This window comes from Zingiber officinale, chromosome 4A (genome assembly GCF_018446385.1).
Source record: "Zingiber officinale cultivar Zhangliang chromosome 4A, Zo_v1.1, whole genome shotgun sequence".
Lineage (NCBI taxonomy): Eukaryota > Viridiplantae > Streptophyta > Magnoliopsida > Zingiberales > Zingiberaceae > Zingiber > Zingiber officinale.
In genome coordinates this window covers 106,163,256-106,176,676 of record NC_055992.1, presented here as the reverse complement: position 1 = coordinate 106,176,676, position 13,421 = coordinate 106,163,256, and the positions used below count along the sequence as shown (strand labels likewise).

At 38.0% G+C, this 13,421-nt stretch overlaps 1 protein-coding gene across 1 annotated transcript; it reads left to right on the top strand.

The window, feature by feature from the left end:
- The first annotated feature begins 8,679 nt into the window (after window positions 1-8,679).
- Window positions 8,680-13,156, top strand: LOC121970472 (G-type lectin S-receptor-like serine/threonine-protein kinase At4g27290). The gene is made up of 8 exons (XM_042521226.1): window positions 8,680-8,814; window positions 9,759-10,967; window positions 11,168-11,308; window positions 11,397-11,527; window positions 11,621-11,831; window positions 12,056-12,293; window positions 12,377-12,527; window positions 12,629-13,156. Exons 1-8 carry the CDS (start codon window positions 8,727-8,729, stop codon window positions 12,968-12,970), a joined length of 2,511 nt encoding a protein of 836 aa, XP_042377160.1. The 5' UTR covers window positions 8,680-8,726; the 3' UTR covers window positions 12,971-13,156.
- Window positions 13,157-13,421: the final 265 nt, after the last annotated feature.

Below are 13,421 nucleotides of genomic sequence, written 5' to 3'. Positions count from 1 at the left end.
TTCTAATGTACCAGTTTAATTTTCCATATAACTTGAGTTTTGATTTTGGAAATTTATCTAAGCATGCATAATCATTTTTCAATTTTTCAATTTCTCATTTTCTAATTTTAAATTATCGTACATTTCTAGTGGACATGTTTTTGTTAAGTTTAACTTCAACTCATTAATCTCCTTTTCTAATTTAATTAAGTCTTTAGTGAGAACTTTTATGAATTGAAAGGACTGCTTGGGAGTCATATTATGTACCTTACTTACCTCTATTCTTGATGCTTCCCCTTCATCGCAGCTTTCTTCTTCTGATGATCCTCCCCCTTCATCTATGCTCATCTCCGTTCTAGTTTCTTCGAAAAAATGGTTGGCCATCAGTGCTAATCACGAGAATGCTTCGACTTCTGATTCCGAGGATGACGATTCATCCCATGTAGCCTTCAGACTCTTGCGCTTCGAGGACGTCGGCTTTTGAGACTTCTCCTTGTCCCTTTTCTTTAGTTTTGGGCAATCGTCCTTGATGTGCCCTTCTTCGTTGCAGTTGTAGCATCGGACCGTCCTTCTATTGCGTTGTTGTTTCCTCGACTGCGATCTAAATTTATTAGTTTTAATAAATTTATTTAACTTCCTTACCAATAGCGCCACTTAAGTTTCATCGATCGACACTTCAGAGTCGGGATCATCCTTTTTGGCCTGTAGGGCAATATTGAGATTTGGCTTCTCTACTTGTTTAGGCTCTGTAATTTTAGACTCGTGAAGTTCAAATGTAGAAAATAAATTTTCTAAAGTACTTATCTCAAAGTCCTTAGAGATGTAGTATGCATCTACTAAGGACGCCCATTCTGAAGACCTTGGGAAGGCGTTGAGCGCATACCAGATCGAGTCTCGGTTTGTTACCGATTCTCCAAGGTTGTTCAGTTGCGTTATCAACTCCTTAATTCTTGTTTGAAGTTGCGTTACTTTTTCGCCTAGGTTCATCCCGAGGTTTGTCAGCTGAGTCTGAAGGATGTCCCGTCTTACTAACTTCGCTTCTGAAGTGTCTTCGTGGAGCTCCAGGAATTTTTCCCAGAGGTCTTTGGCGGAGTCATAGCTTCTGATCCGACTTACCTCCTAGGGAGGTAGAACACTGAGCAGGTGAAATTCCGCCTTTCCATTGGCCACGAAATCGGCTTGCTCCTTTTTCGTCCACTGATACTCTTCTTTGTCTTTTGGAGCTGTAAAACCTAATTTCATAGTTAGAAGAATGTCAAAATCTGTTTTAAAAAATACCGCCATTCTTCGTCTCCATGTAATGAAGTCTCCGTCGAATTTTGGGGGATGAATGCTTGTTCCGACCATCGTCTTGATCTTTGTACTTCAGTCGACGGTTAGTCCTTCTGAGGTGGTCGGGCTCTGATATCACTTATTGGTGCAGCGTGGCCGGCAAGAGAGGAGGGGTGAATTGATAGGATCAAGTAGCGCGATAGAGGGGGGTGAATATCGCTTCTTTTTAAAACTATTCTTTTCTTTTTTAAGTCAGAATCGTGCAGCGGAAAATAGGAAAGGAGACACAATCGTTTACTTCGTTCGGAGCCTAGCTCGACTCCTACTCGAAGGCCCGCGGTCCTTGACTGCACCGATGGGAAAAACACTATAATCCTTCTTTCCGAACTCCTCGGAAAGAAGTGAATCGTACAAGTACAGATATGTAAGATAGTAACACTTCTACTATCTTACAGAATTAAAGTGCAGTACAAAAATAAAGTTATACCGACAATTGCAGAATTTAAGTCGTAGCTCGGTCGGCAATCGGATGAAGTCGCTTGCAAATTTGATGAAGACTTGTAGCGTGGACAGATTGCAAATGAGCACAAGAGTTGATCAGAAAAGTTGTTACCGCCTCTGTCTTCGAGCCTGGTTTTATAGGAGTATTGAGGGTTTGGTCGACCGATCCCCTGTTCGGTCAACCGAACCAGCTTCGATCACCTCCAGCTGGCAATCTGACGCTAGCTCATAATTGTGCTTTAATTTGCCTTAAATGGTTCGGTCGACCGAATCCTTTTATCGGTCGACCGAACAAGGTTTTCCTTGTTCGCTGAAATCTGCCGAGATCACCCTTTAATGCTGATTAAATGTTGATTGGATCGGTCGACCGATCCTCTTGTTCGATTGACCGATCAGCCCTTCTTTCCTTTGCTTGCTGATTCGGTGCTGATGAACTGGCTTGCTGAGTCAACAGGTTCGGTCGACCGATCTTACTTTTCGGTCGACCGATCAAGTTTTGACCGGACTCTGGCTCAGTTCTCATCTGGACTGACTTCTGTGCTGATCTTACTTGGTTCGGTCGACTGGTCCTCTGGTTCGGTCGACCGATCTGCCTAGACCTGCAAAACAGTGTTAGAACAAAAAACACCCTGCAACACAAATGTTAGCATAACAGTATAATAATGCATGAGTAATAAAAGAACAGTAGAACTGCTCTTGATCTCTGATAGTTAGTATTTTTGTGCGTAAATTTGGCTCTTTAATTGAGTATTTTGCATCTCCTCATATGATGAATTCTTGTTTTATCTTATATCTTATGAGTCGAGAATTATTTAGAGCTTTATTGCATTTTCTATATATTTCTTGAGGAATCCTATCTAACAATAGTATTTTATTTGTTTTGAAGGAATAGGCTTATTGGACTACAAGAATTTGGATTGGGCCCGATCCATTAAATGGAGCTTTCCTCTTGAGCTAACCCATGTCAAACCTTCTCATCAAATCCCTAATTTTCCTCCTAAACTAAGCCCTAAACCAAATGCAAATCCCGGTTCAAACCTTGGTATAAAACCCAAAAGAATCGCGGATGAACAGTGGCTGCGTCTACTGTTCATCGTGCCATCGGCGATTTCTTCTCCGTTAGCGCGCGCGCAAGCCCCCGATTCTAGTGATAATCTCATCTTGAGCTACAGATCCATAGAGGAAGATGCAAGGAAGCTGCTGACCTATTTTTCCTGAAGCTGGAAGTTCGCCGGAGAGGTCTCGACGGCAAACTTTGCTGGGATTCGATCTTCATCTCCACTCCTGTTTGAACGGTGATAATAGCAGGAGTTCATCCTCTGTATTCGGGGAACATCAGAGAGGTTTCTCTGATGGATTTCGACTTACATCAGTCCGCCATCCACCATCCACCATCCTGCAACAAGCCGTTGCTGAGCACAGAACTGAATCCCAGATCCAGATTTCGACAATTCCACACAGATCTGAACCTGTACTCTTCCAGAGAGGTTTCTTTGGTCAAGATCAGCGGAGTTCGGATCTGAAAACAGATCAGCTGCGTTCTTTTTCTGCTTTTCTGGATTTCGCATTTGAGGTTTCAAGTGAGGACTCTTGTGTGACGACAAGAGTTGTGATTCAAGAATTGGTTGTGATTGGAATTGGTTTAGTTTTAATCCTGCATTTCATTACTGTTCTTAGCTACATCTAGATCTCGTTTGTAGCACAGTTTATTGCATAGATTAGTTTCTTTCCAGAATTTTGCTTTCAATCCATGTTCTGTAATGCAGAAATACCATCAAGTTTCTGATAGTGTAATCAGTTTTCAATCTTTGAATTTGATGCACTAATTTATAGAATCTGTTTAGTGTAATGAGTTGCTGATTTTATATTTGCTGCAGATTTTAATCCCTGTTCTTTGCTGCAGAATTTCCAGCATGTTTCTTTTAATGAAAGTAGTTTACAATCCTTGTTTTAGATGCAGTAATTTCAGTAGTTTATGTTGGATTAGTTAGTTTCTATTTGTGTTCGTTGATACAGCAATTTCAACAGATTTCTTTTAGTGTAATTAGTTTCTAACTTTGTTTCAGAAAAGAATGTTATCGTTTTATCATTAAAGAGTAGTTGTTGTTTGATTGCAATTGTTTTTGCTTGTTTAGAATTACTTGAATCGTTTTAATCTGGAGTAGTTGACAATTTTAGAGAATTGCTTAGTTTTATTTTACTTCTCTTCAGATTTTAGTCATGAGAATTCTGCAGTTCATTGTTTTTGCATCTTTGTTTTCTTTAGATTTTGTCATCGAATTTGTTGTTTCTTTAAATCTGAACGAGTAGTTCTAGTTTTGTTCCTTTAGATGTCATTTCTGCAATTAAATTCTGTTTCTCTTGTTTCTCTAGTTGGGTATCTTTATTTTGTTTTTGCACTTTCCATCGCTGCAATTGTAGTTGTGTCAAGTTCCTGCACAAATTCATTTCTGCAATTTAAATTCTGATGTATCTCTTTAAGTTTCTAAATCATAGAGTATGTTAGTTCTCTTAAGCTAGGATTTAACCATTACTTAGGATCAGGTTATTAGCTGCATTTGAATTCTTAAGTTAGGATTTGAAACAACACTAAACACCTTCATTTTATCAGGAGAAAACCTAAAAAAAATAATAATTCTAGTCTAAGATCAAACATTCCACTATTAGTTTCCTTGTGAGATTCGACTTGGGACTCGTACTACATCATCGTTTTTATGAATAGAGAGTTTTCAATATTAAATTGTTAATTTGATGATTGACCATTACCAATCTCAACTTGGAAACCTTCCCGGTTTCTTCAGTTGGATCAGCGACCTAAGGTTGTTCCCTCCGGGAACCCGACCTCACTGTCGCTCCTCCAGTTTGCTTACCTCAACCTACCTGCCAAACTTTGATCCTCCAGATCTAGTTTGGACTTCTCACTCAGCCTTGATCGGCTCCCCAGAACTTTTCCTTTGATCTTCGGTCCTTCAGACCTCTCGATCACACTGCCAAGCTTCGTCTCCCCTCGACCTTCTTGGACTTTCACCTGGGTTCCACGATCTGCTAAGATTTCCCCTACCTAGCCTCTAACTAGGTCTTTCCCGGTTGAGTAAACATTCTGCACACTCAGTAAACTTGTTAGATCACAACAAGACTTAACTTGAACCTTTGACAACATCAAAACTTAGATTTGATTCTGGTGCAGCTTGCACCAACATGAATTGCCTGCAAATTAAGAATACCCTCCTCAAGACTTTTCAACTCAAAAAATAATAGCAACACTTAAATAGAAAATAGTAGTAATAAAAGAGAGACAAGAAATTTAACTTGGTTACAACCTAGGAGATTGTTAATCCAAGGCAGTCGAGCATCTCTACTAGAATGTCTCTTTCACTGTAGGAGGAGAAGCCTTTTTTACACACTAAGAACGCTCAGAAGTTGCTAGGAACTTAATACAGAGTTGATTTATTTATTCCTAGCTCCAGGGGTCTTTATATAGCTCCTGAAAATTCTATCTTGGGTCTTGAAGGTGCCTCCAAGAGGGTTGAGGGTGCCTCCAATGGATTTGACCGGATAAAACCTTATCTGCTTCGCAAACGGCCATCTAGATTGGGTCTGAGGCACCTCCAATGCCCTTGAGGCGCCTCGGACAAGGTTGATGCGCCTTCAGGGTAATGGAGGCGCCTCCAAGACTGCAGTTAGCGCAGGCACCTTCAGCACTTCATTGAAGGCGCCTCCAGCTAACTTTTTCAGCTCCTTTTAACTCCTTTTCTTCTTCGGAAGCTCCGATTGCTTGGGTGATTGCGGCAAACCGAAATATGGCTCACCCGAACCCAATTTCCGGCCTTCTCCTTGAGCAGACTTCCAACCCGGCTTCTCGTCCCTCGAACGCCGCACACGTTCTTCTCGTCCACCGGTGTACTCTTCCGCAGTTCTCTTGTCTTTCGAGCGCACCAAGCACGTCGGCTCCTTTCCCATGCCATCCTTCTCACTAGCTGCGTCTTCCGCTCGACTTCCTGCGCTTTTAAACTCATGTACACTTAGACACAGGGATCAAATAACAAGCAGGACCTAACCTAACTTGGTTGATCACATCAAAACAACCACGGAGCCCAACACTTGTAAATATAGAAAAGGATTATTTGATGTCTAAAATTGCTTAGTGTCTGCTTCCTACTTTGGCTCCATGATAATTAAACACCAGCTACATCCCAGACAATGACCGGACTTTTAAAACAAATAACAAAATAATATTATTTTGCTTTTCAAAATTTTTTTCCAAGTGATAAACTCTTTGATTTTTTCTTGGTAGTTTGGCATCATGGTAAACAATATCAAAGTGGACTCCCTTCCTAGTGAACTACCCTTTTGGGTACTGAAGGCATCTAGGGTGTAATTGAACTTAGCTGAGCCGAAAAATCTGACGCTCAAGTTTGATTCGAGTTTTAATTTTTAAACTTAAGTTAGTTCGTAATAAAATTAAATAGCTCACAAATAGCTCAAGATCGGTTCGAAAATAGCTCGTTTAAAAGTTAAATGAGCTTAATTTGAACTCGTTTAAGATATTTAGTTATAATAATTATTAAAATATTATTATATTTATAATTCACCCATGTGTGAACTGGTGCAGGCGCTTGGAATGAATCCAGGCGTCTGGATTCATATCTTAATTTTTTTTTTAGGTATATTTTATATGTATTTAAGGTTTCAAATTTTAAGATTTAAGAGTTGGGTTATAATAGGTTTGAATCAATAAGATTTTTGTTTTAGGGTTCAAACTTTCCTCTTGGGTTATAGTGTTCAAAATTAAAAATTTTAGATGCTCATGGAATATATTATATGTATTTAGGATTTAGGGGTTGAATTATAATGAATTTAAACTAATAAGATTTTCTTTCTAGGATTCAAGCTTCCCTCTTACATTATAATGTTCAAGATAAAAAAGTTTACATTATCATAGGATATATATATATATATATATATATGAATGTTTTAAGGAATTTTTATTTTTAAAAATTAGAAAAAAAAAATAAAAAAGAAGAAGAATCGGGGCGCTTGGATTCATTCCAAGCGCCCCGACCTAAATTTTAAAAAAAACGAATCACGGACTGTTAATAGCATCTAAATGAATATGTTCGCGAGCTCACGAACCAAATACTATTTAGCTCGAGCTCGACTCGATAATATTTTCGAGCTTGAAATCAGACTCATTAACTTAATCGAACGAATTTGAACGAACTTTTTTTGAACCAAGACTTGAATAGCCCGCAAGGGGATTGACTCGTTTACACCCCTAAAAGCATTACTTTAGGTCAATGATCCTTTTAGTGTAGGCACATCTTTAGATAAATACATCTTGACAAATGACCCTATTCACGTAGACAACGATTCTCTAAGTACTTAATGCCCCCCTTGGGGAAGTCAAGATGCCTTTTATTGTGCGTGTTAATTGAGATATTTATCTCTTCGAATCGATTAATTTTGGAGGTGATCAATAGATCTCATAAAAATTTTTCACTGGCTACTAGGATAAATACAGGAAGCACAGATAGATCCTAACGAACGGCTCAATATCACAAGTGGTTCAAACACTACAACATATGATATGTCCGGTGAGAAATTTGAACCCTCATGTTGCATGAAAACTCATCCTATCTTTTATCATCACACCATACTCAGAGGGGTACATGCCTAATCTTCTTGAAAATATAGTTGTTGGCCTTAATTGACACCTCTTAAAGTAGTTGACACATTTATTTTGATAGTGTACCCTTTTAGGCCATTTTAAAATTGAGATGAGGATTGAATCCTCACATCAATTCATTTAAATGTTTAATGTTGCCGACAATTGTCCCTCAAACTACTCAAAATATGAAAACCATAAATTTTAAAATATGGACTACTTTTAACACCTCTATAATCGAGAATACAGCAGAGGAGAAAACCCCAAAAATATAGCAGAAGAAATAGAGAGGAGAATGGCTTACACAACATGGCAGGAAAAATGAATCCAAGTGACCACCGAGTAGGCAAAATAAATGTATACATGACCCATCTTTTTCTGTAGAATAAACATATACATGACATATCTTTTTCAGTTGAATAAACGTATACACAACACAGCAGAATGAATAATAAATTGTAAACATAATAGATCTTTCTAGAAAATCCCATGGCTAACAATCTTTTTCAGTAATTATTAGTGACCCACGCAGTAGGCAAAATAGATGTATACATAACAAATAACCTATACATCAAGCAATTAGGCAAATAAACTATCGAACTGTGTTTGGCATAGCCCATTTGGAGTCGTATCAAGTCAAACACAATTAAAAAGAAAATGATAAACACTAGTATTCGCATCGGATCGGTCATGGTATGATATACCCACGTGGATCGGTCAATGTGCTACAATTTTTTTTTTTTTTTTTTTTTTTTTGCTTACATACAGAAATGTCACGGGGCATTGTACTTGCTTCCAAGATGTCATTTTACATATTCAACGTCAATGGAAGGGACTACTAGCACGCTCACCAACTTCTCCACCGGCACATGCATGTTGATGAATTTGGAATCTCACTAGAAAAAGAATTTTAAAAGTTGCTGCTAATATCTGAAGTATGAAAAAGACTCGTGACAACAGAAATGTCACAGCAACTGGATTTTGGGGAAAGAACTCATGTATTATGAAAGAACTCATGTTTTGTGAAAGAAATGGACAGCAATCTCCATGTTGTTTCGTTCATTAATTTTCTAATCGGATGTTGACTTATCTAGCCATTCTACAGTCTCCAAATTAACTGCATCCGCACAATTCTTTCAGTCTCTCGAATACAGCCACGTTTATTGACTAGAATTCCTACTCTACCATCAAATTTTTTAAATTTAAGGTGTTAAATTAAAATTGAATCTTTTGTAATAAGTTGTAGCAACTCTACAAGGCAACACAACAATAGATTACAGGCGCAAGCAGCGGAAAGCTTAAAGCTTCCATGGGCAAGATGCAGCTCTTTCTTTTTCGCTTCCCGGAAATAGTAGCACTAATAACGCTCTTCTTTCTTGCCCAGCCCTCATCTTCTGGTATGTTTAAGAAAGTATTACACAAGATTCTATTTATTTATATCGGTAATTTTATCAAATATTTACCAGGGTAGAAATTTTAAGTTAAAATAGCTTCTTTTTATCCTTCATATCAAACAACACATCTTTTTCCATTTATAATTTTTTATTTAAATACCCCTCTATACTCTAATTTAAAGTTTTTTTATACAAAACAAGTAGTGCTATTTTAACCAAAACTGAATCAAAACATCTTGCTTGAAACTATTTTGATAAAAGCTGAGTCAAATTAAAAAATTCTAAGATGAGTTTTTTTTTGCCAAAACTCTCTATTTTGGTCAAAATAGCTCCAAGGCAACACATATAAAGTATTTTCGGCAAAAGATTATTATTGGTTGTGTGTTGTTTTGATACACTCTTTTAACGATGATGATAATATGCCTTCTTAATTTTCCTCCCCTTTAAAATTTATCAAAGAATGAATTTATTTATTTTTAATTATCCCTCGACCCTTAACCTGTGATAGCTCAAAGTGGCAGTCAATTAGTTAGTTGCTAAAAATAATTTCCGTCGTTGGATGAGTCGTCAAAATCTTTTAGCTAAAACTACTTGACAGTCATAAAGAATACAAGGTTACAAATGAATGTGGAGATATTTAGAGGAATATTCATTTCCATTTGATACAAATCTGACGTCTCTACAATGCTACTCATTTGAAATATCAGCTGCCCCGGGGCTCTAACGAATTTGTAGAAATTTTTAATGGGTTTATTTATTTATTTATTTATTTATTAATTTGAAATATCAGTTGACTGGGGCCTGTTGAGCGATAATATCTCGAGCAAAGCTGATGCGGCAGATAAGCATTTTGAGAAATCAAATTGTTTAGTAAAGTTTAAAATATAAATGTTAGTGGCATCCTTCAATAAACTTTATCTATTTATTAATTTATGACTTTGGTATAGGAGATACAATGATCCAGAACACCTCACTTATAAATGGCCAGACCTTGACATCGACAGGAGATTTGTTCCAACTGGGCTTCTTCAGTCTGGATAATAGTAGTTCAGCGAAGGGATACTTAGGAATCTGGTACTGCAATTTCACACTACAAGAAGGCATTGTAGTATGGATTGCCAATAGAAACAAGTCTGTCAACACATCCATGGCATCCTTCAACCTCACTTCCGATGGAAATCTAATATTATTTGAGGATGACCAAACTGTTTGGTCGACGGGAACGAGATCCACAGGACTCAATTCTGCACAATTGCAGCTTTTAGAATCTGGAAACCTCGTGCTGAAGGACAGCAACTCGATTCTATGGGAGACCTTCGACCACCCAAGCGACAGCGACACGTATCTCCCTGGCATGAAGCTCGGATTTGACTTCCAGACCAACACTTCATGGCGGCGAGTTTCATGGAAAAACTCCACGGATCCTTCTCCGGGAGACTACATCCAGATGATTCGTGCTCTACCAATACCGGACTTGGTCACGTTGAAGGGATCCGCCAAATACTATCGCAGCGGCCCAAGGAACGGATATGATGGGTTCGTCGGCCATCCATTTATGACGAGCAGCCAGGGGGCCAACTATTTTGTCGTCACGTTTGTTTCCAATGAGAATGAGACCTATTTTATGGCTAATTACACAGCATCGCCGACGCCGGTGCTGATACGGACAATGTTGAGGGCCAATGGAACCTTGCAGCGTTGGTTTCTTGACAGGAGTGGCAAGAGAGAGTGGCAACTTCTGTTGTCGACTCCGGCAGACGAGTGCGATGAGTACAATCGCTGCGGCCGCAACAGAGTGTGCACCAAGAAATACGTTGCTGTTGAGTGCCAGTGCTTGGACGGGTTCATAAATATTACGGAGAACGGAAGCGAGGTTGGATGCGAGAGGAATAAGCCTTTGAATTGCTCGTCGAACGAGTTTTCCAAGGTGCAGAACGTGAAGGTGCCAGACACTGAGAATGCTACACCACGAGGAAACATGAGTCTCGATGACTGCAAGAATTTGTGCTTGAATGATTGCTCCTGCATGGCGTATGCGGTAATCAGTGGATCTTATGGATGCATAACTTGGCCTGGTGATCTGTTGGATCTCAGAACTTTGGTCGATGAAGGAGATGATTTATACGTTCGGATCGCAGGAGAATTGGATCACCCAAGTATGATTAATCAAACATCCGTCTTTTTTTTCACTACTTTATCTAACCCTTTAGCACTTACCAGTCAGTTTTTTTTTTTCCTTTTGCAAAACAAATCAAATAAGAAATTTGCTTTATTATCTGCTATTTACTCGTACCATGTTACAATTTCTCTTTGAGACCTCCAATGAAATTTGTATCTATTTTTCATGTTGGCATAGGAAAAAACAGCACTGGGAGAAGAATTCTATTTATTGTCATCTCTATTGCTGCAGCACTATTATTTCTTTGTGCCATTTTTATTTACCGTCGAAGAACAAAAGCAACAAGACCAAGACGGAAACGACTTGCAAAAACATTCGGTATGACTACTGAACTATTATTATATGGTGTTTGAACATATATATATACCTGCTTATTCTTTACTATGGAAAATATTTTTTTTAACAGATCATACAGATCAACATGAAATAAGAGGTACAGAATCACTATTGTTTGATTTGGAGGCTATTAGGATAGCTACAGACAACTTCTCTGATAGAAATAAGTTGGGAGAAGGAGGATTTGGGCCTGTTTATAAGGTCAATCTTAAGATTTGAGGAATGTTATATATAACTGTGCATGATTCTTCGACTTGATAAATGAGTAATAATTTTGGTGACACTTGAAAATAGGGAACACTGGAGAACGGAGAGCATGTAGCAGTAAAAAGACTTTCAAGAAGCTCAGGACAAGGACTAGATGAGTTGAAAAATGAAGTGTTCCTGGTAGCCAAACTTCGGCACAGAAACCTAGTGAGGTTGTTGGGCTGTTGCTTGGAATCAGAGGAGAAACTACTTGTTTACAATTATCTTGCTAATACAAGCCTTGACAAGTTTTTGTTTGGTATAGTTTCAGTCTCTGTTTTGCATGACAACATCCTCAATTGATGGTTATCTAGTAGTTTGCTAATCTAATACAGTATTATTCAAATCCATTCTCCAATATATGTTCTGAGATTGATTGTGTTATATACAATGTTTTAAGATTACATAAATAGCTTTGTCCTTCATTGCACACACCATGATCGTCAAAAATTTGTAACCAAATATTACATATGGATGATGCAGATAATTCAAAGAGAAAGCACTTGGATTGGGCAAGAAGGTTTAAGATTATTGAGGGCATAAGTCGAGGACTTCTTTATCTTCATGAAGATTCGCCATTGAAGATCATTCATCGGGACTTAAAAGCCAGTAACATCTTATTAGATGCAAACATGGATCCCAAGATTTCAGATTTTGGTCTTGCGAAACTTTTTGATGCAGATCAAACACAAGGAAACACTAAAAGAATTGCCGGAACATTGTATGCCAAATTTAACACTTCAAATGAATAGAAAGTTTCGAAGAACAAAGAAAGTCTTACTGTGTTTTTCTTATTAATGACAGTGGATATATGGCACCAGAATATGGCATTCATGGGCTCTTCTCAGTTAAATCAGATGTGTATAGCTATGGTGTGTTAGTTTTGGAGATCTTAATTGGTCGGAAGAATAGTGGTTACCAAGGATCCGAATATCCAATTGAACTTGTTACTCATGTAAGTATTAATTCTCCCTTTGATTGAGTGATATGAATTTGATACACAATTTATTCAAATGAAGTAACTTCTTAACTACAAATCCTATCATCTCATTTTAGGTAGTCTGGCGCCATTGGACTCAAGGAAGTGTCTTTCAAGTGATTGATCAAGATCTAATTGAACAATGTCAAACTCAACAAATATTAAGGTGCATACATATAGGGTTACTATGTGTGCAAGATGATCCAATTCAAAGACCCACCATGGCCAATGTTGTGCTTATGCTCAACAATCACTTTGTCGGCCTTCCCACACCTTTAGCACCAGCATTTCTCAGTAATTGTAATACCACCATTGAATCAAATGGCGTTCCAAGGAGAGAGAATTCCAGTAGAAGAAAGGGAATTCTAATGAAAATTTCTGAAAATAATGTCTCAATCTCTACGTTGGAGCCTAGATAGTAGGAAAGTTCACTTCATGTTTATATATATATATATATAACTGAATCTGGATTGAATTGCCAATATTATGTTTCAAGTTTATGCTTATTTATGTAAAGTTTAACTGAATGTTCAGCTTCAGGTTTATTCTAAAATGTATTCTATCTAGTTTATGTAGTGATTCGCAGTTAAAAGGCCAAAAGAAACTATTTTGCTTACTTAAACTTGTTGAGGATCAAATGTCTGCATTGAAATGCCTAGATTGCATAAGAATCCAGCACAAGGACACATCAGGTAGCTAAGGAGTCGACCAAAGATATTCTCAATGTTATGGAACCAACCAATAAGAAAGATTAACCCTATTTTATACATGATCTCCACCTCGAAGGCAGGTAAGGTCATATCTGAAGGGGAGGAGAAGCCACTTTGAATAGCTATCAGTGAAGTGATCAGCTGCCTTTGATTGAGTAAT

Coding starts and splice junctions, on each gene's coding strand:
- LOC121970472 (XM_042521226.1), top strand. CDS start 8,727: ATGGGCAAGATGCAGCTCTTTCTTTTTCGCTTCCCGGAAATAGTAGCA. Junction 8,815..9,758: donor TGCCCAGCCCTCATCTTCTG/GTATGTTTAAGA, acceptor ACTTTGGTATAG/GAGATACAATGATCCAGAAC. Junction 10,968..11,167: donor AGGAGAATTGGATCACCCAA/GTATGATTAATC, acceptor ATGTTGGCATAG/GAAAAAACAGCACTGGGAGA.